Raw genomic sequence first — 18,313 nt, 5'->3', positions numbered from 1 at the left:
AATCTAAACAGGAATAGTCCAAGGCTTCATTGAGGCCATTAGGATACAGAGTGTCTAGCTTGAAAAATCCATGAGGATTCCCCTAAACATAATTTCCGAAATCTATCTCCTCCTCTCTTTGTACAGGAAAATTGCTCCAGTCCACTGACAACTAAATGAGTCCACTGACAACTAAATCCCTTCCACTTGTACCCAAGCTCCTGCAAACCACACCACCAACTCCCTCAGTGCCAATTTCCTCCTTACCCAGGAAAGCCAATAGTCCTGCAGGCCATGTCACTGGCAAGTCTGACGAGTCCTCTCCTGCCTGGGATTCCTCCGATGCATCCTTGAGTGTAAAGCCTACTGCTGCCGGCGCTGCTGTTGTTGCTGCTGGGAGTCGATCGTCATCCCAGAGGGGAAGTTGGAAGACCACTTGTACTACTTCCAGTAAGCAATTGACTGTCCAACAGTCCTTTGCGAGGAAGATGAAATATCACAGCAGTCATCCTGCTGCAAAGCAGATAACTGAGGCCTTGGCAGCTGTGTTGGTGTTAAACGTGTGTCTGGTATCCACCGTTAATTCACAGGGAATTAGAGAATTGCTTGAGGTACTGTGTCCCCGGTACCAAATACCATCTAGGTTTCATTTCTCTAGGCAGGCGATACCGAGAATGTACACAGACGTCAGAAAAAGAGTCACCAGTGTCCTAAAAAATCCAGTTGTACCCATTGTCCACTTAACCACGGACATGTGGACAAGTGGAGCAGGGCAGACTCAGGACTGTATGACTGTGACAGCCCACTGGGTAGATGTATTGCCTCCCGCAGCAACAACAGCGGCGGCGGCAACAGTAGCAGCATCTCGCAAACGCCAACTCGTTCCTAGGCAGGCTACGCTTTGTATCACCACTTTCCATAAGAGCATACAGCTGACAACCTCTTACGGAAACTGAGGAACATCATCGCAGAATGGCTTACCCCAATTGGACTCTCCTGGGGATTTGTGACATCGGACAACGCCACCAATATTGTGCGTGCATTACATGTGGGAAAATTCCAGCACGTCCCATGTTTTGCACATACATTGAATTTGGTGGTGCAGAATTATTTAAAAAAACGTCAAGGGTGTACAAGAGATGCTGTCGGTGGCCTGAAGAATTGCGGGCCACTTTCGGCATTCAGCCACCGCGTGCCGAAGACTGGAGCACCAGCAAACACTCCTGAACCTGCCCTGCCATCATCTGAAGCAAGAGGTGGTAACGAGGGGGAATTCAACCCTCCATATGCTTTTCAAGCCTATACATCTGCCTACGATATAGGCAAAGGAGGGGGAATGCACCTGACTCAAGTGCAGTGGAGACTGATTTCAACAATGTGCAAGGTTCTGCAACCTTTTGAACTTGCCACACGTGAAGTCAGTTCAGACACTGCCAGCCTGAGTCAGGTCATTCCCCTCATCAGGCTTTTGCAGAAGAAGCTGGAGAGATTGAAGGAGGAGCTAAAACAGAGCGATTCCGCTAGGCATGTGGGACTTGTGGATGGAGCCCTTAATTCGTTTAACCAGGATTCATGGGTGGTCAATCTGTTGAAATCACAGCACTACATTTTGGCCACCGTGCTAGATCCTAGGTTTAAAGCCTACATTGTATCTCTCTTTCCGGCAGACACAAGTCTGCACATGTTCAAAAACCTGCTGGTGAGAAACTTATCAAGTCAAGCGGAATGTGACCCATCAACAGCTCCTCCTTCACATTCTCCCACAACTTGGGCTGCGAGGAAAAGGCTAAGAATTCCGAGCCCACCTGCTGGCAGTCTGGAGCGAGTGCTGACATCTGGTCCGGACTGAAGGACCTGCCAACGATTACTGACATATCGTCTACTGTCACTGCATATGATTCTGTCACCATTGAAAGAATGGTGGAGGATTATATGAGTGACAGCATCCAAGTAGGCAAGTCAGACAGTCCGTACGTATACTGGCAGGAAAAAGAGGCAATTTGGAGGCCCTTGCAGAAACTGGCTTTATTTTACCTAAGTTGCCCACCCTCCAGTGTGTACTCCGAAAGAGTGTTTAGTGCAGCCGGTCACCTTGTCAGCAATCGGCGTACGAAGTTACTTCCAGAAAATTTGAAGAAGATTATGTTCATCAAAAGATTATGTTCATCAATTCCTCCGTGGAGACATTCACCAGCAATTGCCTCCAGAAAGAACACAGGGACCTGAGATGGTGGATTCCAGTGGGGATGAATTAATACTCTGTGAGGAGGGCGATGTACACAGTGAAAGGGGTGAGGAATCGGACGATGATGATGAGGTGGACATCTTGCCTCTGTAGAGCCAGTTTGTGCAAGGAGAGATTGATTGCTTCTTTTTTGGTGGGGGCCCAAACCAACCAGTCATTTCAGCCACAGTCGTGTGGCAGACCCTGTGGCAGAAATGATGGGTTTGTTAAAGTGTGCATGTCCTGTTTATACAACATAAGGGTGGGAGGGAGGGTCCAAGGACAATTCCATCTTGCACCTCTTTTTTTTTTATTTATCTCTGCACATGTGATGTTTGGGGCTTATTTTTTTAAGTGACACTCCTAGATAGGCCAGGTGTTTGTGCCGCCCACTTGTGTCACTTAGCTTAGTCATCCAGCGACCTCGGTGCAAATTTTAGGACTAAAAATAATATTGTGAGGTGTGAGGTGTTCAGAATAGACTGGAAATGAGTGGAAATTATGGTTATTGAGGTTAAAAATACTATGGGGTCAAAATTACCCCCAAATTCTATGATTTAAGCTGTTTCTGAGGGGGTTTTGAAAAAAACCACCCGAATCCAAAAAAACACCCGAATCCGACAAAAATTCTTAAGGAAGGTTTTGCCAAAACACGTCAGAATCCAAAACACGACGGCGGAACTGAATCCAAAACCAAAACACAAAACCCGCAAAAAATTTCCGGAGCACATTTCTAGTTTTAATATTATTTTTATTGATCCTGGTCTACAGTAGCAGTGGTCGCTTGCCGTTCCTCCTACAGCTCCATGTATCGTCACACTGCCAGAGGCTCCAGTCTAGGGATGGCCATCGACCATTGATGATCCAAAATCATCGATAGTTTATGGACGATGTGGAATACTTTTATCATCGATGGGGGAGAACCAGATGGTTTCCCTCCATCAATGGAAAGGTATAACCAAATATATATATGTAATTTTTTTTTTATGTGTTACCGGGACACGTAGCTCTGTCCCTGACACCCACTAAGCCACCCCCCCCCCCTTCGATTTTTCATTGGTCCGCAGACCAGCCAGCACTTTTCAGTGGTGGCCATCGAGTGGTGCAAACTGTCGATGATTCACCATAGATGGTTTGTGTACTATCAATGGTTACAGTCAATGGTATCATCGGTGGCAACCATTGATGGACACCCCACCGATGGCCATCCCTACTCCAGTCCATGTCCCTTGTTGAAGGAGGCTGAGGAGGGAGAGGAGCTTCACGGATTACTGGATGGCAAAGCAGGGAAGGGAGTGATGCTGTTGCTGCCTGGCTGCCTGGTACTTCCAGCCAGGACTTTCAGTGACACTGTTGTCACACTCTATAGAATAGCGACCCAATCAGGGGGCGGAGCCGCGGCGGCATGCAGCAACGCAGCATCCAAGGCAAGCAGCTCAGCTACATCATTCACCCAGGCAGCAGCACAATATAGCAGGCGACTGTACTCACCCCTGCCCCCCCCCCCCCCCCCACCACCACCACCACCTCTTTAATCTGGCTCTCAGACTCTGCACAGACAACCGCCTCAGCCTCCTCTCTCTCCTTCTGCACTGTCTCCCCCCACCGGCTCCTCTGTAAGCTCTGGGTCTCAGGGTGTAATTCAGAGTTGATCACAGCAGCAAATTTGTTAGCAGTTGGGCAAAACCAAGTGCTTTGCAGGGGGGGGGCAGATGTAACATGTGCAGAGAGAGGTAGCTTTGGGTGGGTTATTACTTGCTGTTTTATTTTTGCACTGCAATTTAGATTTTAGTTTGAACATACCCCACCCAAATCTAACTCTCTCTGCACATGTTACATCGGGTCTGGGACTCAGGGTCGACAGCACAAAGGTCGACACACTTTAGGTCGACACCATTTGGTCGACACACATTAGGTCGACGGGGTCAAAAGGTCAACAGGGTCAAAAGGTCGACAGGAACAAGGTCGACATGGAAAAAGGTCGACATGAGTTTTTTATGTTTTTTTGGTGTCGTTTTCTTCGTAGAGTGAACGGGAACCCGAATTAGTGCACCGCGTCCCCTCGCATGGTGCCTTCGCTCCGCTACCGCTTCGCTCGGCACACTTTACCGTTCCAATCGTAGTCCACGTGGATCGTTAAGTATGAAAAAGTTCAAAAAAAGAAAAAAATCATGAAAAACTCATGTCGACCTTTTTCCATGTCGACCTTGTTCCTGTCGACCTTTTGACCCTGTCGACCTTTTGACCCTGTCGACCTAATGTGTGTCGACCAATTGGTGTCGACCTAAAGTGTGTCGACCTTTGTGCTGTCGACCTGGAGTCCGGATACCGTTACATCTGCCCCCCCTGCAGTGCAGCATAGTTTTGCCCAACTGCTAACAAAGTTGTTGCTGCGATCAACCTTGAATTAGGCCCTCAGTCAGTTGTTACTGACGCCCGCGACCAAAGGAGGTGCGCTCACTCGGCGGCTCCGCTTATTGCAGGAACAGAAGGACCCAGAACAGGGGACAACGGAGGAGGTGCCCCCTTTAGGGCTGGAGCCCGGTGGCAACCGACTCCGCTGTCTCCGGTAGTTATGCCCCTGACCACGAAGCAGAACACCAATGTGGCTGGTTCCCTTTAAGGCTGAGGCCTACTACAGGTACAAGTATGCTTGTCAGACAGTCAGTCCCATGGGGGTGTGTTTTTTGCCCTGGGACTACCAGTCTGCCTGTGATAGCTGAGGGGGCGCTTCCCCTGAGCAGAGGTTAGATGCTAGAACCAAGTTGGAGAAAGAACCTCTGATGTGAGGGGGAGGAGCTAGACCGGCAGGATAGTTCTTTCACTAACCACGCCACAACTACTCCCTTTAGTAACCTGGTTGCGAGCGAAGCGGAGGGGAGAGGGTAAGTCTTTCTACACCCCCTGTCCCCTACCCTATCTCTAACCCTCTGGTAGTGGGAGGGGGAGGTCGGCTTTGTCTAACCCTAAGGCTAACTAACCCTAGTGCCCTGCCCTAACCCTCCACCCCGGGTTCCGAACCCTAACCCTGAACCCCGATACTCACCGTAAGCATCCCGGCATTTGGTGATCCGGGATTCAGGCGTCAGTCACATGACCACTGGCGTCCCGGCAGCCAGATGCTGTATGCATCCCATGTACAATACCTTTAACAATTATGCAAAAGTTGCCTTGCTACATATTTACAAAAGAAACATATAATACCAAACCAGACATGCATAAAAAGAAAGATATTTACCATGTGAAAAATATACTTTACAACTTTTTACAACATTCCAAGCCATATAGCTTATCTATCAATAATCCGCACATCTATAAAACCCAACTAACACCACGTAGTGTACAGTATGTACCCATGTATACTGTATACACCTGTTATACATTACACTACTGAGGTGACCACTGGACAATGAAGCGATATCAAAACTGTGTAAGTGAAATCAGAAAATAATCACCGTCTGTCTACATTTACCAACATGACCAAAAACACCTACATGTAATAGACTCTGAGTTGTCGGAGGTGCAGGACTTTTTGACTTTTTTTTTTTTAAAGCAGCAATTATTTACATGTCAAAACCAGGTTGCACATCATGCATCCGTTTCTTGAATACTTACCCCTCCAGACCTCCCCATTGGTGGCAACAGCACTAGACAAATCACTGAGAAAATGGTGCGGCAACCATTTTCCTGGCATTTTGTGCATCTGCAGTAGAAAATTCACCGGGAAAATGTCCGCTGTGCCATTTCTCTTGAGATGTGTGCAAGGGCACTAGACCATGACACAGTGCTTGGGTCTCCTAGTGACTCTAGTGCTGACAGAGTCTACTGCACTGCTAGAGAGGAGGAGGCCCAGATAAGGATGCCACATAGGCCACATTCAGTACTCTGTTAATATGTCCCTGATCTGATACTAATGAGGATGTTTATGTGGATGTTGAGGATCAGGATGTTTGTATAAAAGTAAGTCAACCACCAGTGGCAGCAGTACTTACCTGTGATAAAAAGAAGATCATTGTAATGCCTGGGTATAAGACCAAAAAATCCACCTCTTGTATGTGTAATTATTTTTTATCCAAATCCTGATGTTTGGAAAGGCATCTGAGGTAGACCCTCCAAAAAATTGTTTTGTGGGTTCCCAAAAAAGCCAAGCACTTCAGCCACAAAAGTGTCAGCCCCTGTCACTGAAGTGCTTAGTTTGTTAAACTGTACAGGTCTTATTTAATATACAACATAAGAGTGGGTGAGAGAGCCCAAGGACAATTACACCTTGCACCAATTTTCTTTTCATAATGGACTGTATTTTGGGGGCTCATTGGGGACGGTCTTTTTTACATAGACAAATGTTTTTATTGGCTATTGCTCTAATACATTACTAATTTTCAACACATTTTTAACCAGAAAAGAATACAATGACAACCAAGGATTCCTGACAAGGGTTGAAAGAGAACCCAAGAAAATGAATAGTTTGCAAACCCCAAACCAGTCTATCTGTATCTTACATTTTCTTAATTAATAATTTCAATGAATGAATCAATCAATCAATCAATCATTTAAATCAATCAATTATATAATCAATCAATCAATCAATCAATCCTTTACCTGCCTTCCACTACATGCATACTCCACCTCTATTTCCCTGTACTGCCTTCAGGCTCTGATCTACAGTAGTTCATGATTAATGAAAACATTCTCGTTTTCTTTGGGGTCATATAGTTAAATTGCCGTCCTGTCTGTCACTGCTGTCTGGCAAAATTTCATAGATGTGCTACAGTCTTTTAAACTGCCGTGTGTTTGTGCCGCTGCTCTGTTGCTTAGTTTAGCCATCCAGCCTTTGACCAATATTGGTAAAGAATATTGTGAGCTGTGAGGTGGTTTAAATTTACTGGAAATTAATGGAAATTAATGTTATATATTTATTTATTTATTTATTAGCAGTTTCTTATATAGCGCAGCATATTCCATTGCGCTTTACAATTAGTATTGAGTTCAAAGATGATTTTAGCTGTTTTTAGTCATTTAAAAAAAAAAAAATACAGATCCAAAACCAACTCTTGTGAGGGTGGTTTTGGCAAAACCAAAACATAATGATGAATGAGAACCAAAACCAAATACAGGGGAAGCCAGGTCGGTAAAACAGGGGATGTGGCATCATAATGGCTTGGTTGTACATGTGCGTGGATGTGCTATTGCGTCATCATGGCTCTGCCCCTGCTATTCAATGCCCAGATTACAAGCACTGAATAGCGGGGGCGGGACTATGATGAAGCGATACAGCGTCATCTGCCTCCCTGGAACGCCCACTTTGAAGTATAGCTAAGGGCGGTGAGGGTGGCTGTCAGGGCGGTGAGGCGACTGCTGGAGACTTTTCCGCCTTTCCTGGGAACCAGGAGCGCCAATCGATTTTCAGGAGCCTCCTGGCCGATCCTGGAGACTAGGCAAATATACTTAATGGTCTGCAAAGCATAGGTAAAGCATTCCTCAATTCCTTAATGATCAATAGATCATTATTTTGAGTTGTGCCTCCTGCACATACATAAATGACTGTGAGTACAAACTTTACTGTGTTTTTCTATATAATGGGGGTAATTCTGAGTTTGTCGCAGCAGGATTTTTGTTAGCAATTGGGCAAAACCATGTGCACTGCAGGGGAGGCAGATATAACATGTGCAGAGAGAGTTAGATTTGGGTGGGGTGTGTTCAATCTGCAATCTAAATTGCAGTGTAAAAATAAAGCAGCCAGTTTACCCTGCACAGAAATAAAATAACCCACCCAAATCTATCTCTCTCTGCACATGTTATATCTGCCCCCCCCCCTGCATTGCACATGGTTTTGCCCAATTGCTAAAAAAAATTCCTGCTGCGATCAACTTGGAATTACCCCCAATGTAATTTGTACTGTATGATACACTATCTCCTAATTGGGCCGTTATATTGTATGACTGTTAAACATCAACAGTTAAATATAAATTGTAAAAAAAAAATTCTTACATAAGGGCATTAGGTCAGGATAAATGTATCAAAATATACATTTACATATAGTAGTAGTAAGGAAGCTGAAAATTGTAGTAACCAGTTCTGAGTTTTCTTTCTTATACAATACATTCTTTGCAAGAGTTGAATCTTTTTTGCGTAACATCTTTCAAGTGACATAAATGCCTTTGACACAGAAAAAAGTCCTATTTCTTTAGCCTTCAGTTTAATGAGTCTGTTCTTTTACTGTGAAGATCACTAGTGTTTCTCACATTGGGAATGTACTCGGAGACACAACCTGTAAGAGCAGAGTCATTACTGCTTTGTATTGTTATTAATACAACAGTCCCTTTGTGTTGTGTGTTGTTCTTGCTGATTGCAGTGTAGAGAATTAGGGATCTTTCCTATCTGACTATTGGGGGTTATTCAGAGTTGTTAGCAAATAAAACTTTTTGCAATTGGGCAAAAGCATGGCCCTCATTCCGAGTTGTTCGCTCGCTAGCTGCTTTTAGCAGCCGTGCAAACGCTAAGCCGCCGCCCTCTGGGAGTGTATCTTAGCTTAACAGAAGTGCGACCGAAAGGATCGCAGAGCGGCTGCAAAATAATTCTGTGCAGTTTCAGAGTAGCTCCAGACCTACTCAGCGCTTGCCATCACTTCAGACTGTTCAGTTCCTGATTTGATGTCACAAACACGCCCTGCGTTCATCCAGCCACTCCTGCGTTTTTCCTGGCACGCCTGATTATCCTGGATCACTCCCTGAAAATGGTCAGTTGGCACCCACAAACGCCCTTTTCCTGTCAATCACTCTGCAGCCAGCAGTGCCACTGAAATGCTACTTTGGCTGTTGTGATAGTACTTTGCATGTGCGCATTGCGCTGCATGCGCAGAAGTGCCGCTTCTATGCCTGAACGCTGCGAACGAAAACAGCTAGCGAAAAAACTCTGAATGACCACCCATGTGCAGTGCAGGTGGGGCAGATGTAACACGTGCAGAGAGAGTAATACCGCTTTCAGATCGCAAATGCAGGATCACACCCGGTAAGAGAAACGTGTCCTTACCGGGTGGGATCCGGCATTTTCTCTGCTTTGGTGGCTATCTGACACGGTATTCAACTCGGTAATAACCCTTCTTTTTTACTGGGTTGAATTACCAGGTCAGGCGACCCGCTAATTCGGCCGAAGTGCTTTCACATCGCACACTGACCCGTTTATTTGTGAGATGTGAAAGGGTTATTAGTGTTAGTGTGTTCAGTCTGAAATCTAAATTGCAGTCTAAAAATAAAGCAGCCAATATTTACCCTGCACAGAAACAATATCACCCACCCAAATCTAACTCTCTCTGCGCATGTTACATCTGCCCCACCTGCAGTGCAGCATGGTTTTGCACAATTACTGACTTTTTTGGTTTGCTAACAAACCTGAAAAACCCCCATAGTCTGCAAGTGATGAACAGCTTCTTAGGGAGGTGAGAAACTGGGGCAGAGGTCATGAAACTGTCCTTAGAAAGGAGAATCACTGCAGCATGCACGTAAAGATATAGACTAGTCTATCATAGCTCAAAGATTATTAATAATATTATTATTATTATTATTATTACTACCTGTCGGAAACTGACGTCTTGTCGGACAGACAGCAGTTTCCGACAGGTTTAGGTCGGAAGGGGTTCCAACCTATTCAATGCGGCCCTGTTTTTCCCGACAAGTTGGGAAATCCGACTTGTCGTAAAGCTGTGCCGGAATGCACGTGGATCGGCAGAATTGCCGACGATCCGCGTGCTTCTATCGGAAAAGGGGACCAAATCCAACAGGTTTTGGTCCCGTCTCCGATAATGTCAATCCGACTCTTATTGAGTATACCCCTAATACAGACAATGTAAACATTCACACAGATACATAATTAAGCCCTTAACTGGCTAATTCCCCCCACCCCATGTGATAGTACCTCTCCCCAAAATGTTAAGATATCCCCCAGAATCCCACCTCCACCCAAACTACATCACTTTGTGTGTGTATATACAGTATATTACCTGTATTACAGTATATTACGTGTATCCTCCCGCCAGGGACATGAGAGCACTCAACGGATTTGTCTACTCTACAACCTCAGCCGAAAGGTATTTGATCCTTATAGTCCAAGGAATGTTCCTAAAAAGCTCCAACGTTTGGGTCCCACTCCGGCACCTGTGTCCAGGTTCAACAACCCGGGCAGCAGATCAACGAAACATCAAAGGAGAGAACAAACAAACAGACGTGTTTCTTTGATGTTCAGTTGATCTGCTTGGCGGGACGGTCGGGGGCAGCCATATGGTGTTGCGTGGGTGTATGTGCAAAATTGGGGCGGGTCCGGGCCAGGTTTGGGGCGCCGCGTGACGTCACACGCAGCTGCTGCAATGGGAGAAATGGCTGCTGCGCCCCGGCCTTCGCAGCCATGCTGCGCAGTCAGGGGTCGAGCCAGTTTGCTGTGATCGTGATCGAATTGCGATGCGATGGCGGCACTTAGCATGACGGGCGGCTTTGCCCTGTGGTGGGCGGACCCCAGCATGTGATCGTCAGCAATTGCAGATTTGGTAAATTAGCAAAACTACAGAGGAACCCACACTAGAACAGGGAGAATATATATATATCTTACTATAAGTAATTACTGTAATAAATAAATAATATTATACAGTACAGAACATGGGTGGTCATTCCGAGTTGTTCGCTCGGTAAATTTCTTCGCATCGCAGCGATTTTCCGCTTAGTGCGCATGCGCAATGTCCGCAGTGCGACTGCGCCAAGTAAATTTGCTATGCAGTTAGGTTTTTTACTCACGGCATTACGAGGTTTTTTCTTCGTTCTGGTGATCGTAATGTGATTGACAGGAAGTGGGTGTTTCTGGGCGGAAACTGGCCGTTTTATGGGTGTGTGCTAAAAACGCTACCGTTTCTGGGAAAAACGCGGGAGTGGCTGGAGAAACGGGGGAGTGTCTGGGCGAACGCTGGGTGTGTTTGTGACGTCAAACCAGGAACGACAAGCACTGAACTGATCGCAGATGCCGAGTAAGTCTGGAGCTACTCAGAAACTGCTAATCGCAATTTTGAGAATCTTTCGTTCGCAATTTTAAGAAGCTAAGATTCACTCCCAGTAGGCGGCGGCTTAGCGTGTGCAAAGCTGCTAAAAGCAGCTTGTGAGCGAACAACTCGGAATGACCACCATAGTACAACGCAGTAGACAACAACGGCGTAATTCCCAGAGGCAGTGGAAGGACTGGGATGGGAGCTCAGAGCAGTAAAACAGCCTGACTGAGCTCTCCCAGAATACATTGTACTCTCATAATTACTAAGTCTGGATATGGATATTATTGAACATAACCTATTTGCACTACATCACAGCGAGATATATGGGTGAGACCCCACTCCTCTTTCCACGGTATTGCTAGCAGTTTAGAAATTGGAGTGCAACGTGGATGGTGTAATGGTTAGCATTACTGCCTCACAGCACTGAGGTCATGGGTTCAATTCCCACCATGGTCTTATCTGTGTGGAGTTTATATATTCTCCCTTCTTCCGAGACACAGGGCTAGCCCGCCCCCGCATGTCAGTGCCGGCCCCCCCACGCAGAAGTGCAAAGCAGCGATGTCTTTGGACTTCAAGAGTAGCTCCCAACCAGCGCAGCTTTAGCGTGCTGGCCGGGAGTTACTCATCGCTCCCCGGCCCGCAGCGGCTGCGTGTGACGCACTGCGGTGCTGGCGCGTGTGCAGTTCTGACCCGATCGCACCCCAGCGATAAACTGCAGCGTGCGATTGGGTCAGAATGACCCCCATATGCCGCTAAGGATTTGATGTTACACAAGTCAAACCCCTGAGTTAAATAAGAACCACATTAGTTTGCCCTAGGGATAGTGGAAATGAGGCGCTCCGCCTGTACCTATTGAATAGATAGCATATGTTAAGTCAGTAAATACTTAGTTACATCACGGGAGACTGGTGGCATTTAACCTGTGTAACAGGATCTACTAAGTGAGTTTACTGACATATATAACCTACCACCTGCAATCTAATGACTGTATCTATGCTAGCCTCAGGCTATCTGCACTTGGTTGGTCTCTAAAGGGTGCATGCAGTAAGCCAGGCTAACTATGTGACTAAAGGTTACAGAACCTCACACCAATAACAAAAGTGCACACGCCGCCTACAAACAGCCTGCAGATCCAAAGGGAACATACCTGTCTCACACCTGGGCTAGTGTTACATGGGACGTGCTGCCGGAGAAGGACTGCATCAAGGTAATCTCTCCTTATTCCACAGGGCTGTTATCTTGTTTGTTGATTATTTTCCAAATCACATATTGACCCAAGCAGGGTATACGCATGGTGCAATATCTGCCCTGTAATGTGCACTATTGCATTTCCGTTATTTATGCATCTAGAAATAATTGTACGGAAACTGGTTATTCTGCAAGATATTGCATATTGCACCTTTATGTAAGAGGGTGGTGCACAACGGATTGCACGTGGGTCATTGTGATGTATTGCACACCACTGTGCGGATTCTTTATTGCTATAAACTAATTATAGATTTGCCACAAGGCGGCAAGATTCCCCAGTCTTCCTCTTCCAATCTCTGCAGTACCCCGCACTCTGTGTCTGAGACGTTTACAATCACCCTGCAGCTTGTGTCGTATCACTGCTTCCAAGATTGCACAGATCTGACCCTCTGTGAGATGTTCTCAAGGTTATTCCTGCAGCGGAGGTTAAATATAATGTATATATGTATTAATACCTAAAATGTAGTAAGTAATGGAAGTGGTAGTTCTGTAACTCAGAACAGATGGAGCCATGCTCATCTAACCTTCTCTGCTGCACCTAGGTGCACCAAGGCTGATTAGCATAAACCTTTCATCTATTGTTCTCAGCAGCAATACGATAGAGAGAGAACGGGGATTAAGTCATTACAGCAGGGGATTAAATCTGACTGCCCTGACTCAGTTATTACTATTAAAGGGATAGATGAGCAGGGCTTCATCTGTATATCAGTTACGTATTAGATATAGGAGCGATTACTCATTATGGTTTCCCATCATCTGTATTGCACAGAAGATTCTGCTGCCGGTACGTGCTGCAAACACAGTTACTGATAACATCTTCCAGCGCGTAGTCACTGTTCTGTATACTGTAGATAGCAACACAATAGCCTCCGCTGCTGTTCCGCCTGTCATTCTAGATAAATGTAAACAGCTGCAATTGCAACTTCACCATTAATCTTCGCGGAAAGGCTTTTTATAGGAATCACTGGACTGCAAACCAATGGAACTGAAACGCGGAGACATTATACTGTAAAACATACAAACTCTATAATCAGGGAACAAATGATGTTCAGTAGAACTCGCCTCGCTCCGTAAATCAGAAATACACATTGTACAGACATTATTGCTGAGTAAAGACAAACATCCTGCAATTTCCCTATGGGGGCCCTGTTCTCTCATTAATACTGATTGCAGACAAAGCAATGCGGCAGCTCATTCACACAGACGCGTTTCAGCACATGCATACAATGCAGATAGACAAAGTCGTTACACACTCAGGAAGAGAGTTTATTGTGTTGAGCGGTCAGTGTGATTGTACGGTGATCGCAGGACAGCATTAAGTGCGTGATACAGAAGTGGACGCAAATCCCGTCGCCACGTGGTCTTTGCATACAGTGGTGCTGTCAAAATAAGGCAGGTTCTTGGGGGTATAATCTTTGGGTTCCTTAAGCCCATTACTAACTTGAGGGTTTCACTGGGAAAAATATGAAGGGCCCAAAAAGTTCAAAAATGTTGACTCTGCTGAGACCTTTTCCTGTGAGAATCTTAAGAGAGGGATCCCGAGCGCCGGTCACATGACTACATGCCTATGTAACACAGAGCCTGGAAAATGCATAGACTAAATATGTGCCAGCAGGATTCCCATAGACATTACTCCTGTCACCACACCTGGCAGTTTATACCTGTTGCACTTTGGTTTGTTATTGCTTCTACCCTGATGTCATTGGTTGGGGCTACAGCAGATTATTTGCTTTCAGTTGTACAATCCAACTCGAACATGTTTTGTTTTTGAATGTTTTTCCACAATGACATCATGCAAGATACTGGGGGTCGGAGGTCAGCTGGCGAGCTGTTTCTTAACACAAGTGAATTGTCTATCTATAGCAGATGAGTGTTTGGGCGCCTGTGTTTGCCACAGCCTACAATTGCCACTGCCTGCATAATCTAACCCATACTGCAAACCTGCCCAGTTTGGTGAGGTATCCGGACTCCAGGTCGACAGCAAAAAGGTCGACACACCTTAGGTTGACGCCAATTGGTCAACACACCTTAGGTCGACATGGACAAAAGGTCGACATGGACAAAGGGTCGACAGGAACAAGGTCGACATGGAAAAAGGCCGACGTGACTTTTTCACGATTTTTTTCTTTTTTGGAACCTTTTCATACTTAACGATCCACGTGGACTACGATTGGAACGGTAAAGTGTGCCGAGCGAAGCGGTAGCGGAGCGAAGGCACCATGCCCGAAGCTCGCGAGCCATGCGAGGGGACGCGGTGCACTAATTGGGGTTCCCGGTCACACCAAAAAAAAACATAAAAAACTCATGTCGACCTTTTGTCCATGTCGACCTTGTTCATGTCGACCCTTTGTCCATGTCGACCTTTTGTCCATGTTGACCTAAGGTGTGTCGACCATTTGGGGTCGACCTAAGGTGTGTCGACCTTTTTGTTGTCGACCCTCAGTCCCAGACCCGTTTGGTGACACACGTCTGTAGGCGACTAAGGGCCTAATTCATATTTCTGTGCAACTCCGATGGTCTGCATTTGGGAGATGGAGCGGGGGGCAGGAACTGGCACCGTTCTTCCAATCGGAGGCATGCTGTCCCTGTTTTGATGGCGTGACGGGTCCAGGGTCTGTGTCGTCAGACGCAGACTCCCTGGACACGGGTGTCTGGATCCGACGGCCAGCCTGAGTAAGCTTCACCTTACGCAGGCTGACTGGCGCCCGAAACCATCGATGGTTGCGATAGTGGATACTCGCTAATGTAAACAGGCAGCGTCTAACACCTACAGACATCTCCCGCTGCATTAGAATTTCAATTACATGGAATTGCACAGCCGCTTCCATGATCGTTCCGTCCTTCATTAACATCACTCAATATGTACCAAGCGTCCGATATGTCAGCCAGTCGGGCTGACAAAATCAGTGGGGTACATATTGCTCCTTTGTGTACCCAGCTTAAGTAGATTGTGGTAGATTTGGAGAAACACATGCTGCGATCTTACACCAATTGTGTAATATTTTCGGCAGTGTTGCAGAGCGGTTTACTCCGGGAACCTTTACCCAGATACTGTATTGCCGTCTTTTAGGGATCTGCCTCGTTCAAAGTTTGGGAGAGCAGCAAAGACATTAAATAAGTGACACAGCCTGATTCGAGGAGCATGCATTGTCCACGCCGGATGCCGCAAAGCCATTTCTTGCCACTGCGCATTCGCCAAAGGCGCACTGCACATGAGCAGCAAGTGATTAGTGATTGCAGTTGCACTGAGGATTTATTGGCAGAGTGAGTGACAGGTGGGCTCACTCATTCTCTTAGCAGCGATGTTTGCTCTTTGTACGATGGTTCGATGGTGTGATCAGACATCCTCAGTTTGTAAATTTAAACTTCACTTAAGCGACACAAATACTAATTACTGGCACCATACACGCCAGGGCAAGGCCAAACCAACTTACTCGCACCACTGTCACTAACATATATTATTACCGTATTATTATTATTATTATCATTATTATTATTATTTATTTAGTTATAAAGTGCCACAAGGGTTCCATAGCGCTGTACTAGGCAAAACACGGACAACAAGACACATAAGTACAGGATAATGCAAACAGTATACAAATTCACAAAGATACATAATTACAGTGTGCAATTAGCAATTTAATGATGGTAACACAAAGAGGAGAGGGTCCTGCTCATATGAGCTTACAATCTATAGGAGTATGGATGGACACAATGGGGGAGGAGAGGGCAGAAGAGGACAGGGACTGCAAGGTTGGAAGGAGGGGTGGTAAGCTCAGAGCCGGCCCTAGGTATAGGCAAACTAGGCAATTGCCTAGGGCATCTGGTATGCCTAGGGGCACCAGCAGCTTCTGCTGATTAAAATGAGATGCGGCATGCCTATATTCTGTGTGTAGCATTTCGTATGCAGATACAGCCACAGTCGCACACAGTATATAGGCATGCCACATATCATTTTAATCAGCAGAAGCTGCTTGTGCATCCTAACCACATAGCAATGCAAATAAGATACATTTTCATAAAAAATAGGCACCCGACATTAGCAAAGCAGCCAGTTGACTCACGCCAGGATCTATATGTGTCATTATGTGTATAAGGACATTAATAATGTGTAACATATGTGTAAGGGGCACTATGTGTGTCATTATGTGTATAAGGGCATTAACAATGTGCGGCATACGTGTAAGGGAAATTATGTGTATAAGGGCATTAATAATGGGTGTCATATGTGTAAGGGGCATTACTGTGTGGTATTGTGTATAAATGCATTACCAATGTGTGGTATTATGTGTATAAGGTGCTCTACTGTGTGGCGTAACGTATAGAAAGGGCACTACTGTGTGGTCTAATGTGAATAAAGAGCAATATGGTGTGGTGTAATGCGAATAAGGAGCAATATGGTGTGGTGTAATGAGAATAAAGAGCAATATGGTGTGGTGTAATGTGAATAAGGAGCAATTTAGTATGATGTTATGTGAATGAGGGGCACTATTGTAAGGAGTAATGTATATAAGGTAAAGTGGTACTACTGTGTGATGTAATGTGAATAAGGGACACTATCGCATGATAAATTGTGAATAAAGTTGCACTACTGTGAGGCATAATTTGAATTGGGGGTACCATTGTGTGGCCATGCCCCTTGCCAGCAAAAACACATACCTTTTTGGGCTGTGCGCCGAATGTGCACACTGTTCTTATTTAAATTACAGGGGGTAGGAAAACAAAATAAGGACTGCTATGGGTGGGGGGTGATGGTGCTGGGAAAGGGGTGTAGGGTCAGAGGCGGAACTAGCGGTGGTGCTAGGGGGCACCAGACAAAATCTTGCCTAGGGCATCATATTGGTTAGGGCCGGCTCTGGGTAAGCTAGAATGAAAAAGTGAGTGTCAAGGGCAGGTGTGAACGTTAGGAGGTTGGGTGAGTGTCTGACGAAGTGAGGGAGGGAATTCCTGAGGTTAGGAGCTGCCTGGGAGAAATCCTCAGTGTGAGAGAGGGAAGCAGTGATCAGGGAGGAAGTAATCTCTATGGTATAATGATTGTGTGGTTATTATTGAAGTAACGGGATGAATCTGATCCACTTATATATACTGTATGTTATTTATCCGCAGGAGTATAACTCTCTACCAGGGAAATGACGGCCTCAAATCACATCAACAACCATGAAAGCCAAACGAAACTCGCCAGAAGCTGCAGAAATCCATTCAATAGTATAAAGGTAACAAGCAAAAGAAATGTAACAATTATCTGCATTGTATAGTAGTTATGGAATAACAAAATTAGCCTAATTACATGTAGCAACTGAAGGAACTCTGGGGCCAGAAGGTGCATACACACTTGCCGAGAAAATGACGTAGCTCATTTTCACCCTTCCTGAGCGACGTTGCTTACTCTCTCGGCAAGTATGTATGTCACCACTGACGAGCGATGTGCCGCCCCACGGGTCGTTAACGGCCGTGCAGGCAGCTCAATTTGGACTGTCATCCAAAAGCTGCCTGAACGGCCCGGCCGCAGCATGATGTCACTGAGCAATATGAACGTCATATCGCTCAGTGTGTATGCCCGGTCGCCGAGTGCCCCAGCTGGGGAGGGGGAAACACTAGGCGACATCGCTCATGGGTGGTCATTCCGAGTTGATCGCTAGCTGCATTTGTTCGCAGCTCAGCGATCAGCCTAAAAACCGGCAGTTCTGCGCATGCAGCGCAATGCGCACGCGCGACGTACGGGCACAATGAACGATGCAGTTTTGCACATGGTCTAGCGATGCATTTCAGTCGCACTGGTTGCCGCAGAGTGATTGAAATGAAGTGGGCGTTTCTGGGTGGCAACTGACCGTTTTCAG

The 18,313-nt window shown here is 46.0% G+C and overlaps 1 protein-coding gene across 1 annotated transcript in view; it reads left to right on the top strand.

The window, feature by feature from the left end:
- SLCO2B1 (solute carrier organic anion transporter family member 2B1) overlaps positions 1 to 18,313 on the top strand; it is a 149,541-nt gene that overhangs the window by 6,790 nt on the left and 124,438 nt on the right. Inside the window, exon 2 of the mRNA XM_063950909.1 lies at positions 17,583 to 17,689. Within this exon, the coding sequence (XP_063806979.1) occupies positions 17,606 to 17,689 (84 nt within the window). The 5' untranslated portion in view covers positions 17,583 to 17,605. The remainder of the gene's footprint in view (positions 1 to 17,582; positions 17,690 to 18,313) is intronic.

This window comes from Pseudophryne corroboree, chromosome 2 (assembly GCF_028390025.1).
Source record: "Pseudophryne corroboree isolate aPseCor3 chromosome 2, aPseCor3.hap2, whole genome shotgun sequence".
Lineage (NCBI taxonomy): Eukaryota > Metazoa > Chordata > Amphibia > Anura > Myobatrachidae > Pseudophryne > Pseudophryne corroboree.
Note: the sequence above shows the minus strand (reverse complement) of the source record. Positions and strands in the feature narration are given on the sequence as shown.